General features: G+C 38.0%; 1 protein-coding gene across 1 annotated transcript; it reads right to left on the bottom strand.

Moving 5' to 3' along the window:
* Positions 1–304: 304 nt before the first annotated feature.
* On the bottom strand, positions 305–6,810 carry LOC111901616 (structural maintenance of chromosomes protein 6B). The gene is made up of 27 exons (XM_023897491.2): positions 6,404–6,810; positions 6,207–6,312; positions 5,884–6,017; positions 5,704–5,759; positions 5,465–5,551; positions 5,064–5,384; positions 4,858–4,977; positions 4,486–4,620; positions 4,320–4,396; positions 4,155–4,230; positions 4,019–4,093; positions 3,815–3,919; positions 3,555–3,724; positions 3,372–3,474; positions 3,178–3,290; positions 2,880–3,084; positions 2,533–2,670; positions 2,328–2,442; positions 2,156–2,241; positions 1,981–2,076; positions 1,643–1,882; positions 1,491–1,570; positions 1,332–1,410; positions 985–1,042; positions 785–882; positions 591–685; positions 305–471 (listed from the first exon to the last, which is right to left on the bottom strand). Exons 1-27 carry the CDS (start codon positions 6,549–6,551, stop codon positions 414–416), a joined length of 3,174 nt encoding a protein of 1,057 aa, XP_023753259.1. The 5' UTR covers positions 6,552–6,810; the 3' UTR covers positions 305–413.
* Between the last annotated feature and the right edge of the window lie 12,779 nt (positions 6,811–19,589).

The following is a 19,589-nucleotide window of genomic DNA, read 5'->3' as shown; positions in this document are numbered from 1 at the left end:
AAATATATGAATGGTTTGTATTTTAAATGTTTTTTCATTGTTATAAGTTTTATAACACAAATAAAAATAAAAATATTTAAGGTCAAAATTGAAGAAAAAAGACTTCAAAAGTCAAAAGTGGATTATCAATTTGCGACGGAGAGAGTATTAAGTAAGCAAAACAATTCACAAGCATAATAAACTCTATGTAACATAGATAGGGATCGTGCTACATCTTATACTAACCCATAATAACAGTGTAAAAATTAACTAGAGCCAATATCTACATTCATACACTGGAGCAAAAAAAAAAAACACAATATCATACAAAACCCAAGATTCAGTTATAAAAACTTGAAGCAAGATAGAATAGATAGATGTGATGTGAGTGATGTTTACAATAATGCATTAACAAAAGCAAAGCAAAGCTTTGTTTATGAGCGAGGAGCTGCCATTTGTTGCTTCTTTATCCTCTCATCATGTTTTACCATGCTGCATTTAAATATATACATCTCAAGTAAACTCCACATAAAATGTGACAATACTATTCTTTATTTTTTCCTAAATTGTTAAAAACATTTCTTTTGTAAGTAAATAAAGAAATGATTTACCTTATATCATGAGGTGTAATAAATATCCACTGTGATCCTTGCGCCAAAGCAAAATCCACAATCGTGTCCAAGCTTATTTTCCTACTCACAGCATCCTGCAATATCAATATAAAAATTATTAAACTTAAAAACAAACCCCACTCATTTTGTTTTTTTAAAAGAAATTTAATTTGGTTAAAAAGAAGTAATTTTACCATAAAGACATCAAACTCATCCATAGCTCGAAATGGAGCTTCTGTCATCTCATGAAGTGCAAGTGCAAAACATAGTGTTGAGAACGATCGCTCTCCTCCTGTTATTATAAACACATATCAACATTAAAAAAAAAAATAAAAAAAAAATGCCTGATGTAAAAGTTATCCGAACATAGTTATAAAAATTAATAAGAGGAAACCTGAAAGCCCTCTAGTGTCGCGAACATTGCTGCTAGTTGCATCTTGGGGCATCTTAACCTACATAATAATATAAGTAATAACCAACCAAATTAGGGCTATAAGGTATATTTACTATTTTGGTCCTCAAGTATTAACTCATTTTTTAATAAAGATTGTTATTTATAATAAGTTTAAATTACTTTGGGCCCACTACCCCCTTCTTCTCAAAGTAATTCAATAACTATTTAGACTACGTTCAAACTTTTATTTAAAAAATAAAAATAGATAAAGGGTAGCATAGAACAAAATGGTTACAAAATCCTCAAATAAGGGACCAGAATTGTATTTTACTCATGAAGTTACTTGCCTCTATTGAAAGCTTCTGCTCCTCATAACTAACTTTAATGAGCCCACTGATCCCCTTCTTTCTCAGATGCCCATTAAATCTAAACCACAGATTTCAATATGACAAGTGAGAAAACAAATTCTCTTGAAATTTTAACAGATAAAAGGAGGAAGAACATACTGCCACGTCAGCTGTCTCTTTAAAAGAGTGGCATTCCTCTGAAACTTGCTCCATCGTTTGTCAAGAGCCGTATGAATTGCCTAATATAGTAAATTTCAGAATATGAAAGATGTAAAATACAAGAATTGAATTGAAGGGGAGAAAAGGGTTACAGAAAGTTTGTCTCTAAAAGCTTTGTAAGTTTTCTGTTGTTTGATAATCTTTCTTTGTTTTTTATCATGCATCATTCGAAGCTCATCAATGGATTCCTGATGTCTTTGGCTTTCCTGTTGAAGCCTCTGTTTAAGCCTTGTGAGATGGGCTTGGAGTTGATCAGAACTTGTGTCATCACATCCTCCTAAACTCTCAATTTCACTCTCAGGGCATATGATTGAAGCTTTCTCATAACTCGCCTGTATTTTTATTTTTATTTTTAACATGATTGTTCAATAACTTTTCTACAGGAAAAAAAAAAAAAAAAAAGTTCATATATGTTTATAAAAGTAGACACCTTTCGCTCGCTTTCCAAAGCCTTATAATTTTGTTTTGCGGTTTCAATTCCTTTATGGACCTTCTGCTGCATAAGCCCTTCATAATGACGTTTTTCCTATAAAAAAAAATTTAACTTTTAAATTTAGCACAAATAATATGATAAATATCATTAGGGTATCATAAAAGTGAATTACCGCTTCAGCAGCACGTAAATCCTCCTCGATCTGAGTCAACTCACCCGTTGCTTTGTCAAGAGCGCTGATGTCAGCTTTTGCCGATTCTGTATAGAAAAAAAAAGGGTAGAAAGAAAACGAAAATATAAATGTAATTTTTATATAATTGTTATTAAAAAAAAAAATAGCATACCACAAAGCTCTTCGAATGATACTTTGAGTTCATTTGCTTTGGCTTCGGCTTCCTGCAATCTCTCCTGAATCTTCTCAAGTGACATCTCAAATTGGTTTTTATCGTTTTGTAATTTCTGGAAATTAGTTTAATTAATTAGAACATTTGATTTGAGAATACAAATGTTTTACAGGGGTAAAATGGGAATTTAATATAGAAAACAAACCGAAACTTCTTGATGGAGCTCATCAACATTAGATACGGATGAAGCTGCTGCTTCTGCTTCTGCAGCAAGTGAATTCTTCAAATCTTTTAGTCCAAGATTCTTGCTCATTACACACTTCTCTGAATTCATCCGTTGTCTCTAAATAAAGATTAAAAACATAAGTACTAATATTAACATGTTTGGTCCCTTAGTATAGCTTATCTTTCTAACACATATTATTCTTACTTATATATTATTAACATATCTTGTTAAATAAAAATTGTTAGGAAACTTACTTCAAAATAAGGACAAAATTAGCACGAAAACAACTTGGACAAAAATGTAATTTACCCTAAAAAGCATCTTACTTTTGCATTTTGAAATTCATCTTGAAGATTCTTAACCCGTTCTTCAAAAGTCCTTTTCTTTCCCCGGATTTGTTTAGCTTCTTCTTGCATGTGGATTGCTTCTCTTTCATAAATTTTAATTTGATCATCATATGAACTACAAAGACGCCCACTCCTTGCATTCTTATTCGGGGGTAAAGTCGTCTGTGCTGAACCACGAGAAAACCTAGAAACAAACAAAAAAACCCAATATCTCTTCACTTTCACTATTTTGTATTAACTAAATAAAAAAAGAAATTTTAAATTATATTAATCTTACATCCTCTGACCCTCTAACGTATAAACCTCCTTCAAATTTGGAATCCTTTGATCAAAAGCAATCGTTTTTCCCATATCATAGTCTCTTACAAGCACCTGTCTCTCAGCCCCACCCTGCATAAACACACCAACATTTATTTTTTTTCACTAAATATAAATCAAAAATAAGAAAATGTGAAAGTCATTATCATTTACCACATCCACCAATACATTGACTACTGTTGGACTATCGGATTGCATTACTGAAATAGCAGTTGGATGATTTGTTTGAGGAAGCATGTGATTTGGAATTTGTAATCTACACTCAAAGTTTAATTTTCAGATCTTGTTATAATCATATAACTTATGTTCCCTAAATTAATAAAGAAACATACATACCTTGGTATAGAAAAATCATAGATAATGATTTGAAGGTGGTGGTAGTTTGCTTCTCTAGCACATGATCTTAATAAAAGAGAATCTTTATGATCTGTTACTATGAAAGCATTCAGTAATTTTCCAACAGCATTTTCAACAGCAACAGCCCATTTGTCACCATGGAGTAATGCCTGTGATTATAAATCAAATCATCATATAAACATATAAGAACAATAGAGATGATAATTAATTAGATAGTTATTTATTAATTTAGTACTGACCACATGTGCTCCTAAAGGACCAATGGGAGGCTTTTTGAACTTGTGGTGGTTCCTCTCAATAGCTTTTAAAAGACTGGTAACTTTGTATCCTCCAAAAGCTGTCACCTGTTGAAAAAGATACATACAATCAAAAAGCTACAATTTTTAATAAAACATGAAGATATGTGAATTGTTGTTTTTAGTTAAATTAAGAAATTACAAGACCTTGTTTGTCTGATTCAGGCGTAGGTCACGAATTCGGCGTTGACTATCACTTATCTTCTTTTCATACTCATCAATCTGAAAGAGAAAAAATAAATAAATAAATTTGGTAAAGAAATAAATGAAAGCAATTCCATACCTCAGAAGTGATCTCTTTAAGCTCATCTCTTGCAATCGCTAATCTTTCTGATAAATCATCCTCAATATTCTTCAATCTGAAAGTTGATAAAATTAACAAAGCATAAAGAGATTATTATTATTATTATTTATTAAATGTACACAAGAACCATGAAACAAACAAAACCTTAGGCAATCTGACTCAGCAACATTGATCTCTTCTTGAAGCTCCTTTAGTTTATTCTCCATCTCATGTTCTTCAGCCTACAAAATCCAGATATGATATTAGATATCCATGTTCATTGTAAATTGCTAAATATTTATACAAGTGAAGATGATATAGAAATAAAAACCTGTGTGTCTTTCATATGTTGTTCACTGACATCATTGATTTGTTGCTCAAGTAACTTGATCCGTTTAGCCATTTTAGCAACATTGTTCCTTCTTCTGCCATATTCTTGCTCTAGCTCAATCCTCTCCTTGGTAGCCTTGTAATTGATATTTTTATTAGTATGAAAACCCAATTTTTAGAAAATAAACAGTGATTTATAACAGCTTTTGAATAGATAGTCATTTGCTATTTACCTTCATTTCTTAACATAAGGATAAATAGTCATTTACTCGGATACAGACAGTTCATTTAGTCCAAAAAGTTTTATGTATACAACACTTTACTCAGAGCCCCTTTATCTATACAAGACTTGATGTCAGTTTTTTAAACATACCAAAGATAGTTTCTGCTCTAATTCACTCTTCCTTTTCCTAGCTTTTGAAGTACTTTCCATCATAACTGCACTTTGAGCTTTCTTTTTGTCTAAACAATCCTGCAAGTCTGCTACTTTTGCCTATCAAATACATCAATATAAGTTTTTAAGAAGTACCCACAAATCAAAATTCATAAAGAAAGTACTTGAACTCTCTTCTTACTTACAATTTGTTGATCAATTCGAGCTTGACACTGAGGTATTCTCTCTTCAAATTTTTTAATCCTTGCAGTTTCTTCTTGGATTTGTTTATCTATGTCATATACCAGTGACCATGCACATTTTTTGGTCAACAACTGAACCTTCTGTGAAATTTCTTCAATATGTTCCATGCTTTTAATCTTTCCTTGTAATTCATTCAATTCCTTTTCTATAGGTGCTATTGACCTTTCCAACTCAACAACCTCACTATTTGCCTTGTCAAGATTGTCTTTAACACTTTTCAGTAGATCATCCACTTGACTTAAAAGTGTAGCCTTGAAAAAGAACTGAAAAACAATATGTCAAAAAAAGAACCCTATAAAGATTTTACATCCAAATATTATATACATGTTAATGAAAGAAAGACCTTGAATTTATCTTTGTCATTCCCTGAATGCAAAAACTCTCGGCTCTTGTCCTGGCTCATCACCACACAAGGATTTTCAACATCAATCTGCACATGGAAATGCAAGATGTTTAGAACATGTATGAGACTTAGTGGTGTGGATCTTTATATGAGTTGTACATAAGATTAAAATATGAGGTATATAATAATAAAAGTAACATGTGACTGTGTGAGATTTAGCCATTTAGGCAGATACTCACGTTAAAATGTTCCACAAGCTCACGGATGTCTTCTTTCCGGGTAGCTACTTTTTTCCCTGTTACATATCATTGAGTAAAAGATAAGGATCAAAAGATGGATTTTGTTTCCAGCATATGAATCTTTAAGGATGGATATAAAATTCAAAATTATGGAGAGAAAGGAGAAAGTAAACCAAAAACCTTGTTGATCTTTAAGGACGCTGGTACTGGTTGATTCAGTAATCCTGCGCTCTAATATTATAACATCTCCAAAAATGCCATGCTTAAAAGCATCCTCTCCCTGATTTTTTATTTCCAAATGAACAAGGGCGTAGCTGGAAACAAGTATATAGTATCAAAACATAGATCTTGTGAATAAAGAAAACTAGCCTCATGTCTAAGGTTTAGATCCATATGATATATGCAACAGCAGCAAAGCAAAGAGTGACGATAGAGAGGGCAAAATTAGCTTTTACAAAACTACAATATCTGGATTTCTGAAACAAACTAAAGACTATACAAACCTGCAACCAGTCTTTATAAACTCCTTCAATGTCGTTGCCCTGTCTGTACTTTTTGCTCGACATCCAAAAGCAATACACAAAGCCGTAAGTATCGCACTCTTTCCACCTATAAGACAAAAAAGACCACTCAAATGTGATAAACTTTTGACAGAGAGCAGATGAGATCTAAAGAGTAACAGAGAAAAAGCTAGACTGACTTCCGTTTTGTCCAGTGATGAAATTAACACGGTCGCCAATATCAATTTCCATATGAGTATGGCACATGAAGTTCTCTAATCGGATTTTGGTGATGATGCCTGCTTGCAAAGCCCCGGCGGGTCCATTGATAACCCTAGCATCGGCCATCTTTAGGGTTTTATCGCGAACTACAGTATGTTAACTACTGATCATACGAGTCACGCTGAATTCCGAACCGATTTCAATTCGCATCGTCATCAACAACAACAACAAGCGGTTGTCGTTGTTCCTTGCTTTTTCTCCCAACTTTTCTCTGCGATTAGGGGAAAATTGGCGGGAAAGAGTGCTACGCCGTCGTTGATTGCTCAAACGATTGGGCTTTTCTGGACTCTGACAGAAAAGTATAGAAAGGCACGCTTTTGAATTGTATCGTGAAATTTTAATACAAATATATGCCATTAAGTATATGTTATATTTAAAAATTCATTTTTATAGATATTTTGTTTTTGTTGGTCTTTTATTTTTATTTTGAGTTTTCGATATAATTATACGCAATAAGTTATTTAAGGGATAATTACTTGATAAGGTAAGATACTTTTTGAAATATATATATTTAGTCCTTATTTTTATTTTTTTTGTAAAATAAACTCTTATACTTTATTAATATATACACATTAGGTCATTTTCACCGGATTCTACAGGTTTTGCTGACATGGAAGGGTTTATTTTACAAAAAAAAAGAATAAGGACTAAATGTGTATATTTCAAAAAGTATCTTACCCTATCAAGTCATTTTCTTTTCTTTTATTTTGTTGAAATGAAATACCCAGGTGGTATCTACATATCCACAACGAGATTTTTCCAACTTTTATTCATCATGAAAAAGAGGGAGAACCCCGATCTTCGCGCGACTCCTTTGTGTGTTCCTACACATCACTGGTAGCAATGAGGAATGGTGGCAAAAACAACAAGGTCGAAGGGGGGAGGCAGGAGGAAGTAGAAACGGAAGTTGGCGGCGAGGAGCGGCTCTGGTAGCCCCCTCGTCGATTCTTTCTTCTTTTTTTGGCAACATATCTCAAAGATAGAGACAAAGAGCGACAGATCGGAGAAACATAATAGGTAAAGGGTGTTTGGCTGTTGTTGTTCGACCGAAAGGAAGAGAGACGAGAAAGAGAAGGGTCGCCGCCCTTTTCTTGTTGCTGGAGGATCACCCACCTCCGGTGACTAAGCTAATTAATTGCTATTTAGTGCCACTTGTGCTTCCACATCAGCAAAAGCTGTAGAATCTGATGAAAATGACCTAATTTGTACATATTAATAAAGTATAAGGGTTTATTTTACAAAAAATAATAATAATAAGGACTAAATGTGTACAATTCAAAAAGTATCTTACCCTATCAAGTCATTTTCCCTAAAAGAAAATTCGTATATGACCGGTATACCGAGTATAGCCGGTCACAAGGATTGCATTGTTACAAAAAAAATAAAGTATAAGGGTATATTTTACAAAAAAATAAATAAATAAATAAAATAAAAAAAGAATAAGGACTAAATGTGTATATTTCAAAAAGTATCTTACCCTATTAAGTCATTATCTCGTCATTTAATTATGATGTAATTCAGCTTTTGAATAAAATGAAATTAAGGAGTTGTTTGATTTGGTGCTGACCGGTCCGGTCAAATGTTTTTGTCTGACTCGGTCTGATCAAAGCATTTGATATGCATCTGACACATTCCACAGCTCTGACTTTGCCCAACAAAAGTATGTGACTCAGTCCGTTAAAATAATGTTGTTAATCGAGTGAACGAAGTTTTACCCCATTTTACCCATCTACTGTCACAATTGTCAATTAATTTATTGATTTCTTCTAACGCCCTGGACGACTCAAGATACGCTCTGCCCTCATCCTCATTCCTCACTACCACCGACGCATCCATCATGCTAGTCCTCTATCCATTTTTCCCAAATCGCAACCTGATTTTACATCACAGTTGGAATTAAGGTCATCGTCATTGGGTAATTGTGATCATCTTTGTCGCCTCCTTCCGATCGAAATCAAGGCATCCCAAGGTTTCTAAATCCAATATAAAGGTACTCTTAATTCATGAATTCTTCATTGCCTTTTTTGAAATATTTGAATTTCCCTAATAGTTATTTACTCGGGTTTGACCAGGTTTTGAGTTCGGAGAAGTGATAGTAGGTAGAGAGCATGTTGACTTCTCATCTTCAAACTTATCATAGGATTGTACACATTAGAACAGGAAGAACTTTATCCCATCGAAGGGTATTTTGGTCCTAGGTCCTTGAATCCAAAAGGGCAGCATTGGAGCGAAATCAAGAAAAACAACTTTTCGTGTATAAACAATCAGGATTGTGCAATTAGAAAGAATGCATGTAAGAACACGTAGGGAAATGTTAATTGTATCATTGGGAGTCAACTTGTATTGGTCGAAGAGAATGAGAAACCATTGAACTACATCAACAAAATTGCATTCTGTAATAGTGTTTCCACCCATGTATATGTTTCCTTTATTTGTTGCATTAGATGTCTAAATAGTGGGTATGAAAGTTATATTTCAATTTTGATATTTGAACATGTTATTGGTTTAGATTGAAAATCAAATGTTTGTGTGTGTTTGAAATGTTAGCAAGTAACAATAGGTGAATGGAGTCGCTTAATTAAGAAATTAGTCCCCTTGATCAGAAATAGAGTTGCATTTACTAGATTACTTTTCAATTTTTCACTGCTTAATAGTTACTAGTGTTGGAAATTGACATTAGGCATTAGGCAACTGCTTGTGTCAAGATCATGTTATGAAAGTAGGAAGTCACATCTTTCCATGCTTCATTGATTCAAGTTTAGGTTCTTCTGGAAGTAAATCACTCTTTTTCTACATGCTTCTTATATAGGTAAATGTTGGCATCCTATTTGTTATAGTAGAATGGATGATGATGCAGATACAAATGACTCTGCTAATGATATAAAAAAGGACAAATCTTTTGAATGTTAATTCGTTTAATTTGTAAGTAGTATTTAAAGTGTTGAATATTTTTATAAAAATGTAATGTTAAATGGTAAATCGTAAAGGAATTATTATAAAATATATTGTTTGAGGGTAATATAGCCATTTTGCTCAGTCAGTCAAATGCAAAATTAAACAACAAATTTCAGTTAGAAGTTAACTCAGTAAGAACTTTTAAATCAGACAGCTTCTAACACAATTAGCAACTATCAAACGATCGTTAAATGTTAAGCTTTTTCTTAAAGGGTGTTTGAGATTCAATTTCAAAACAACTTATTGATCTATTGATTTTTTTAAAAAGTTAATAAGTCAAAAAAAATGTTTGACAAAAAAGAAAATGACTTTTAAAAAACTTCTCTTTAACCCTTCAAAAAAAATTAAGAAGTTAGAATTTGTAACTTTTCTAAACTATCTATAACTTTTTGAGTTATGAAATAAATATTATCCTAAAATACACTTAAGTTAAGACAAACATAAAAAAAGTAAAAAAAAAAAAAACAAAACAAAAGTTATTGTTTTATCGTATTTTCTCACCACAAAAACTAATCCAAACACTTTTATAAAAACTCATTTTTCTATCATCATAAGCCAATAAGTTTTTTTGTCTAAGATGTTTGTTTTTTCAAAGACAAAATAGCTACAGTCTGCGGACCAAATGTCTACGATCTGCAAGAAGAAAACTATTTGTTTTTAAAGTCTACTAAAAAGTAAATTATTTTGTTTTAACTTAAAAAATGTTGAAAAAAAAGATTAATAAACAAATTTTAATAATTCACATACGATGTAAAACTTTTAACAATTTCTATTGCATTGTCAAGCAAAATAAAAAAGATCATTTCGAAGACATTCATATACAAAATTAAACAATCTAAATATAATGAATCAAAATAGCCAAAATACATTACATTTCAAATTATCCGAACATCAAACTCTGAATCACATTCTCCATGACATCAACATTATATTTCATTGTGCTAACCTATGAAATACTTGGTATTACAATAATATTTGCAGTGTTGGAAAATTGGTGTTAACCAATTTATAAAAAATGATTTTTCCCCATTTTTTAATACGTTTGAAAACGAATTTAAGATTAATGAAAAGTTAATCCTTAAAGTAAGGATGTTGGAAGAAATAAATAAAAGAGTTTAATGGTTTGGAGAAATAAAAGAAAAGTTCAGGGATTTTTCTTGCAAATATTTCTTTCTTTTGTAACTGAAATTATAATTAATATTACAATTGAATTACACGCTAAACACACATTAATATTGTGATTAATAGAGGTGTTTAAATGGGATGTTATAAAATGTGTAGTATAAATACTACTACTCTACAACCAGTTGTTCACACCAAATAACGGAACAAACTCTCTTCTTTCCCATTTCATCTTCTTATTTTCTAACTACATTAAAGATATAGTCCATGCCTATTCAGGTTCATATGGTATAGAAGAACCACTTCAAACGGTTATATTCTGGGAAACAACACTTGATAGCGGGCGAATTTGTTTTAAGAACAATGTGTTAAACATACGCCTCAATTTTTTTTCTTCTATTTTCTTGTTTTCTTTTGTACATTTCCGTAATATTATTCCTACAATCTTAAAACAAATTTGGTTGTACGAAACGAATTAGAATTAACATGTTTAAAAAAATTTATCTTATTTGTGTTTTGTTGTTGTTTGGTTTTAAAGGTAAGAAAAAAAAATATGTTTTTTCCTCTGTTGCTGCTCATTTACAGCAAGCAATACAGAAAAAAAAAATCATTTTTGTATAAATCAATTATTCAACACATGATTAAGGGGAAAAAATGTTCTTTTGGGTGGTAGTACTGCCACTGAAAAATAAAATAATCATTTTTCTTGTTTTTGTCTTTTTTAGAACGGCAGAGATTTTATAAAAGAAACTAGCAAGAAGCTAGCAAAATATAGTCATCACAACAAAATACAAGCTAAGAGGGGATTATGAAGCCAAGAGGTCCAACTAAGATTAGCTTTTCTACACCTATTGGAAATCCAAAAGAAAGATCTATCAATCACTTCATCTAAAATGAAAGATTTCTTGGGTTGAGTCGTTCCAGAAACAGTGGAATTACGAAAATTCCATAAACACCATAAAGTAGTCGAGATGACAGTGTCAAAAGCTTGTCGTTGCCCTCTTTTAACGCTAAGAAAATCAGACCACGAGAGGAGATGGTCAATAGAGGAAAAATGAGGAAGTTGGACACCCCACCAAACAGCTATCCGAGTCCATATCTCGACCAACTGATTGCTGTAACGACCCAAAAATCACGACTAAAAATTTCTTTTAAAACATTACTAAAACCATATTTACAAAACTGTATCATAAGTCATAACATAATTTTTAGAGTATTAATTCAAAACATAATCTCATTATCAGAGTCAAACATTCCCAAGCTAACTGACTGTGGTGTGTGCACTGCAATCTTCCCGAGCTCCTCTTTTGAAAAATGAGTACCCGAAACCAAAACTGAAAACCGTAAGCACGAAGCTTAGTGAGCTCCCCCAATCTACCACATACCATGCAATAACATATAAAGCACATACTGGGTCTTGCCCACTGCATCGGACCGAGGTCCGGACTAACTGGGGCCTTGCCCCCTGCATCGGACCGAAGTCCAGAAACTGACTGGGACCTTGTCCCCTGCATCGGACCGAAGTCCGGACTAACTGGGGCCTTGCCCCCTGCATCGGACCGAAGTCCGGAAACTGACTGGGACCTTGTCCCTTGCATCGGACCAAAGTCCGGACTAACTGACTGGGACCTTGTCCCCTGCATCGGACCAAAGTCCGGACTAACTGGGGCCTTGCCCCCTGCATCGGACCGAAGTCCGGAACTAACTGAACATCACTTAACATAAACATATCAACTAGCATGAACACACATATATTGCATACTGCATCAGGCTGTAGCCCGGAACACATAACACATAAATCTTGTCTGAGCCACGAAGGCATCAAACATACTAACTACTGCATCAGATCAAAATCCGGAAACTACTGCTAGCTAAACGGGCCGACATTGTGGCCTTAGACCCGTTCCTACTGGAAGGAAACTCACCTGAACTGCTGAGCTCCGCCGATAATCCTCTGGCTGCTGATCGACAATCCCTTGAGCCGCTGCTCCTCCAGCTCTCCGAGCTACCAATATCAATATAACACTTAGTATGACAGTCCTTTAAAAGTCAACAAGGTCAACTCTGGTCAAAGTCAAAGTCCTGGTCAAAGTCAACCTTCCAGGTCAACCCTACTCGCCGAGTCCACCTAATGACTCGCCGAGTTCATATGCTCAGGGTCTTTCTATTCGCGACTCGACTCGCCGAGTCAGTCCATGACTCGCCGAGTCCAACTATTTCCGAGTCCTGACCTGTCCAACTCGCTGAGTCTCCACCCGACTCACTGATTCGAATCTCAACTCGAAGGGATTGGGGTTTCGCGACCTGACTCGCCGAGTCCACTAATAGACTCGCCGAGTCCAAGGCAATCTTCGGCCAACTCATCGAGTTGTTCTTCCAACTCGCCGAGTTCATGCTTAACTTCATCTGACTCGACGAGTTGTTCATCCCACTCGTCGACTTCCTCCTCATCTTCATGCTACTCGCCGAGTCCACTCGAAGGTCTCGCCGAGTCCATACATATCTACATACATGCAAAGGACTTTTGAGTCATTCATGGACTCCAAACTGTAGATCCACTCTTCTAAAGCCTATTCCTTACGTAAAGTGGCAAACTTTACATGTAGCTAACGAGATCTAGGCTCAAATCACTATAAACTAGGGTTTGAGACAAAGGGGCTCAACAATCAACCCATAGACTGATGCTTTATGATTCTCTAGGCCAAGATACACATAGATCTGAAGTAGCAACTTCAGATCTGGGCTTCTAACTCGAAATGGTTCATAAACTTGTCCTAAAAGCCCCAAATCCCCTGATAAAGGTTGATCTATATGCAAAAGAGGGAAGGTAGCGACTCATTACCTTCAAAAGCTCTGGAAGACCTCACAAACTCTGGATCTACTGCCAATTCTTGAATCCACAATGTGTGCCTTCCTCCTTCTTCCTTCAAATCACCCAAATTGGCAAGAAAGCTTGATTGAGCAACAATGGAGGCTTAGGGTTTCTGGTTCTAGACTATAGGTCCGCAAATGAGCCCTAGGGAAGAGATTAAGATGCTTAAATAGGGTACCAAGTCCCGAAATTAGGGTTTCCCAACCCAGACCTGACTCGCCGAGTCCACTTGCCGACTTGCCGACTCGGTCACTTGCTTTACACCCGGATCCCGCTCCAACTCGCCGAGTTCCTCCCTGGACTCGACGAGTCAACCCTCTTTAACTTAGGGTTTTTCCTTTCCTTTCTTGACCTTTCTGATTTCGGGTGTTACAACTCTCCCCCACTTAAACTAAACTTCGTCCTCGAAGTTTGCTATGGCCAACTGTCCTGCGAACTGCCTCCAACTCTTTGTCTGGGAAAACTAACACCCTTTTGTCCATCACTCTAGCCACTCACAGTGCTGGTCACTACTGTTGGTACATACTGAATCCTTCTCTTTTCCATAATTTCCTCAACGTTACTTCCTCCTACTGAAAATCCTGTTGCCCCTCATCCGCCTACCGGATGCACTAAGACTACCCAGGTCTAACTAATCTGCCGATATCTGAGTTACCGGACTCCCACCGGTCACTACACTCCATCGCAATCTCCTAGTCGCTCCCAGCGACTCCCGAAGATACTTCGACTATCTATAACTGTTCTATCCATTCTGCCATCCATATTGAATCGATGCTGCTGGAACCAGCCTACTTATCTCTCATTTGACTACTCAATTCCTACTAACTCGAGCCTTCCATCCTGAAAGAAAAGCTACCTGCCTAGCTATCCTTACAGATCACTTATACTTGGCAGAAGGCTCAACTGATCCTGCTGAGAGGGACTTGCCATTTCCAAATCAACCAACTATACCGTCAGCACTTGCATTCCAACACAAATACTAATACTGTCCAAAACTCTGAAACTATCCAGACACTAAACTGCCTGCAATACTGAACATGCCTGAAACTCTAAACTGCCTGAAACACTGAACTGACTGAAACACCGAACTGCCTGAAACACTGAACTGACCGAAACACTAAGTTGCCTGAAACACTGAACTGACTGAAACACTGAGCTGCCTGAAACACTGAACTGCCTGAAACACTGAACTGCCTGAAACACTGAACTGACATATGGCTACTTCCCAAATATCTCGAGACCCTCCTGGTCTCCAGTCATTCGTCGGTTATTTGCAACACTGAGTTCCAACTCAACTGTGGAGTCAAAGGACTCCTCACTTAGTCGCTCCCACGACTTCTGAACGAAATCTTTCTCTGGAACTAGTTTCCACTAGTTATCCTGTCACTGTGGCTCTAACAACCTTCCGATCCAACTGATCGGGTCCATACGTCACATCCTGACATCATCAATTCCACGACTAACAACATGATGGCTCCCAGACTGACGGTAGCCCTTAACATACCCAAACCCCAACGATCCACTGCTACTCTGATCTCATAACTGATGTGACGATCTATAGTCAAATTGTTGACTTAGCCATAACTGAACCATTTGGGAAATCCGAAATCTAACCCGTGGATTCCCATATCCTCACTGCTGCACCCGAACGGGTGGGAACTACTGCTTTCTCGCGTCCAACAACGCGCTCATGCTACCTACCAATCTGATAAAGGCCACGACTACACCCGCGGACTTACAACTCTCTAATACTATCTGGCTGCTAATGAATGCTACGGCTACCCCCGTAGACTTACAACACTCCACTACTATCTAACTGCTAGTGAATGCTACGGCTACCCCCGTAGGCTTACAACACTACTACTACTATCTGACTGCTAGTGAATGCTACGGCTACCCCCGTAGACTTACAACACCACTACTACTATCTGACTGCTAGTGAATGCTACGGCTACCCCCGCAGACTTACAACACTCTACTACTTTCTGACTGCTAGTGAATGCTACGGCTACCCCTACAGACTTACAACACTCTACTACTTTCTGACTGCTAGTGAATGTTACGGCTACCCCTGCAGACTTACAACACTACTACTACTATCTGATGACATCCTGACTATCCCTAGTCCTGTTAGGGATTCCTCATCCTGATTTCTCAAAACTAGCCCTCAGTCTTTGAATACTGCATCAACCTCGACATCTTATATCCTTGATATACTTAGCGCTTCGTCGAGGAATTCTTCGGCTTGGTTCCCAAACCAACCGTCTACTAATCTGGATACAAGAAGCTATTGTTGGGAAGTTTCCAAACTCCCAACTCCTGATTCTACACAATTCTGCATGCTGACTCTGTCACTGGCTACTAATACGAAAGCATCTCTTGCTAACCGTTCTCAGGATCCTCATTCCGACTCACTTGAGCCCTACAGGGGGTCCTCCAATCCTGGATTCCCAACCAGCTTCTAACCCTCTCGATTACATGAACTAACTGTTGGGAAGGTCCTCGAACTCCCAATTATGAACTTCTCAATCCACCAATCACTATGCTACTATCTTTTCTTCTCAGAGGCCGCGCACTCATTCTGGGTCTACGTGGCTCTTATCCTTGTATACCCGGAGGGTTCTCCCCCACTTGGATTCGGCTAATTCCTTACTGCTCACTGGTCGAAAGGATTCCCAACCTTCCTTCCATTAAAAGGGCGATATGCTGTCCGCCAATGTTTACCCTTGCCAGCGCTCCAACTAACTCTTATCAGATCCGCACCCTTCTTGCTTTCTGACTGAGCACCCTTCGATCCTTAACTGTATTTGCTTTAGGGACTACATCCCGAGAACCTGCGTTTGGGGTGCACATCCCCAACCCACTTCCTTACTGACCGCTAGCTACTCCACTAAAAACTCTGGATTATCACTACTGAGAATATAACTGATCATTACCCGACTAACGCCTTCCGCAAGTAGTAAGGCACTACTGAATCTTACACATACATGTTACAGTCACCGCATCTGAAGTAACCTGATCTAGAGGGAACGACCTCCAATTCACCATTCTAATCCCATGGTATGCAGATGGCATAACACTCCGTCTTAAGTAGGTAATATAATACCCCCAACACATATACTTATTGATATCAATGCAACAACATAACAAATAATAACATGAATAATAATTGACAGGGAGGTAAAAGATACATACCTCCATCACTCAGCGCTGCTCGAATCCTTGCTGAAATCAACCGGAAAACTCGGCTCCGAGCCGTGGGCGCCCTTGCCCGGCCTCGACAACCACTGGCGGTACTTTAAGTCCCAAGGACATGAGCTGGCATCTGCCCTGCTGTATACAAACTCGGACAGTGGGCCTTCTTGTGGCCCCTCTGACTACAATGGAAACATATCGGATCAAGTCCATGGGCGATGGTAACAGTACAATCTCTGCTAAAATGGCCATTCTGGCCGCACTTGAAACATCCAGCATCACCACCACTTCTACGCCTGCATGTACCCATGTGCGTCCTACCACACTTCCCGCATCGACTGCGGCTCTGATAGTTCCTCGTCCTCAAATCCGACCCCTTGGGCCTCTTGCCTGAACCTGCGGCTTCCTGAGTCTCATCCGTTTTCCTCTTCCTTTCCGATTCCCTGCCCGTCTCTCGTTCCTGCGTTCCCTTGTCGACACCGCCCGTCGACTGAACAATAGCTGTCTGATCCTGAAGCTTCGCAATCAACCTATCAGTGATCCTCACAACCATGTCGGGCAGATCCTCGCGAATGGCTCGCGTAACCTCTTCAACTATCCAATCATGCAAAGGTCTCTCTTGGAGACAGGGTGCCCCACTCACTCCTGTCCCCTGATGGCAAAAACTAGAAATGGGATCTCCTCTCCCTATGGACCCATGAACTCCATAAGAATCGGGGTCTAGACGAGCCCCAATTTGTCCTAAAACTATCCCGGCCTTAAAGGCCTCAAGATGACTGTCCATGAGCTCCACAATGGCCTCTCTAACCAAACCGAAAATCACTGGAGTCTGATCAATGATGTTGCGCATGATCTCTGCGGAAATGAAATCCCTCATCTGATCCTCAAGCTGCCCGACTCTAGAGCCTGAGCCAGATCCCTCCCCGGCACCTGAACTGCCAACTGATATCTCGCGCAACGTCACCATGCTGAAAATATAACAATTCCTAATCAATTTACACACTACTGCTGAGGGATCTCTCACACACTCTACTAGTTCCATGGTTTTGCCTTGGCCCCTCTTGAATCGAGTACGAATCCTCTGCTTTCAGTAGTACGGGCCCATACTACCTTCCACATCTATCCGTACTTTCCTCAAGAGTTACCTCAACTCCACCAAGTCCCCTTTTCTCTACTACTGATCTCTGCTACTCTCATCCTAGGCTTGCCCTAGGGAACCTCTGATTCCACCCAAACCAATCCTCAGCTGTTGAAGGCCTCCTCGTAATGCCAATTAGCCACCACCTGAATAACATCACATGCAATGAGGCTCAGATAATCCTTCGAGTAAAATTCTCATCCCTACGACGGTTAGACTCAAACGAGAGCTGCGCAGTAGGGCCAAATCCAACACTCTGAGATTATTCAACCCTGATCACATGTGATGTGACGTATTCACCTAATGGCTAACTCCCATCACTCAGAGTCCCACAAAGCACAAAGCAAGCAACATTTGGATAAAGGAAACATACTCAGGCAATACTATTCTCATAACAAGAAACTGTACTAGCATACAATGCTAAGCTCATACTATCAGGCATAACCTACACAGGCTATCCTACTACTGTCTACTCAATACTAGCATGCTGTTCTACTGAAACTGAAACTGAAACTGGAACTGGAACTAAAACTGAAACTGAAACTAATGATCATAAACTTGTACGGGTAATTTGGGAGTACTTACTTGAGCTCGGCTGATTGCATGCACCACACCCTTTTCTCTTTTCAAAATTCTTTTCGCTTTTTCTAAAACTCTTTTCTTCATACTTTTTCTAAAATTGTTTTCTTTTCTCAAAATTCTTTTGTAACCATGGTTTTTCTCTTGAAAACTTTATACCTCTTCCTTAGTTTGAGTTCAGACACATTCAGGAGTGCGTCCGAATCCCTCAAACCAAGGCTCTGATACCAACTTGTAACGACCCAAAAATCACGATTAAAAATTTCTTTTAAAACATTACTAAAACCATATTTACAAAACTGTATCATAGGTCATAACATAATTTTTAGAGTATTAATTCAAAACATAATCTCATTATCAGAGTCAAACATTCCCAGGCTAACTAACTATGGTGTGTGCACTGCAATCTTCTCGAGCTCCTCTTTTGAAAAATGAGTACCTGAAACCAAAACTGAAAACCGTAAGCACGAAGCTTAGTGAGCTCCCCCAATCTACCACATACCAATAACATATAAAGCACATACTGGGTCTTGCCCACTGCATCGGACTGAGGTCCGGACTAACTGGAGCCTTGCCCCCTGCATCGGACCGAAGTTCGGAAACCGACTGGGACCTTGTCCCTTGCATCGGACCGAAGTCCGGACTAACTGGGGCCTTGCCCCCTGCATCGGACCGAAGTCCGGACTAACTGACTGGGACCTTGTCCCCTGCATCGGACCGAAGTCCGGACTAACTGGGGCCTTGCCCCCTGCATCGGACCGAAGTCCGGAACTAACTGAACATCACTTAACATAAACATATCAACTAGCATGAACACACATATATTGCATACTGCATCGGGCTGTAGCCCGGAACACATAACACATAAATCTTGTCTGAGCCACGAAGGCATCAAACATACTAACTACTGCATCAGATCAAAATCCGGAAACTACTGCTAGCTAAACGGGCCGACATTGTGGCCTTAGACCCGTTCCTACTGGAAGGAAACTCACCTGAACTGCTGAGCTCCGCCGATAATCCTCTGGCTGCTGATCGACAATCCCTTGAGCCGCTGCTCCTCCAGCTCTCCGAGCTACCAATATCAATATGACACTTAGTCTGACAGTCCTCTAAAAGTCAACAAGGTCAACTCTGGTCAAAGTCAACCTTCCAGGTCAACCCTACTCGCCGAGTCCACCTAATGACTCGCCGAGTTCATATGCTCAGGGTCTTTCTATTCGCGACTCGACTCGCCGAGTCA

This window comes from Lactuca sativa, chromosome 9 (genome assembly GCF_002870075.4).
Source record: "Lactuca sativa cultivar Salinas chromosome 9, Lsat_Salinas_v11, whole genome shotgun sequence".
In the NCBI taxonomy this organism is placed as follows: Eukaryota; Viridiplantae; Streptophyta; class Magnoliopsida; order Asterales; family Asteraceae; genus Lactuca; species Lactuca sativa.
This window is presented reverse-complemented; position numbering and strand designations above follow the sequence as displayed.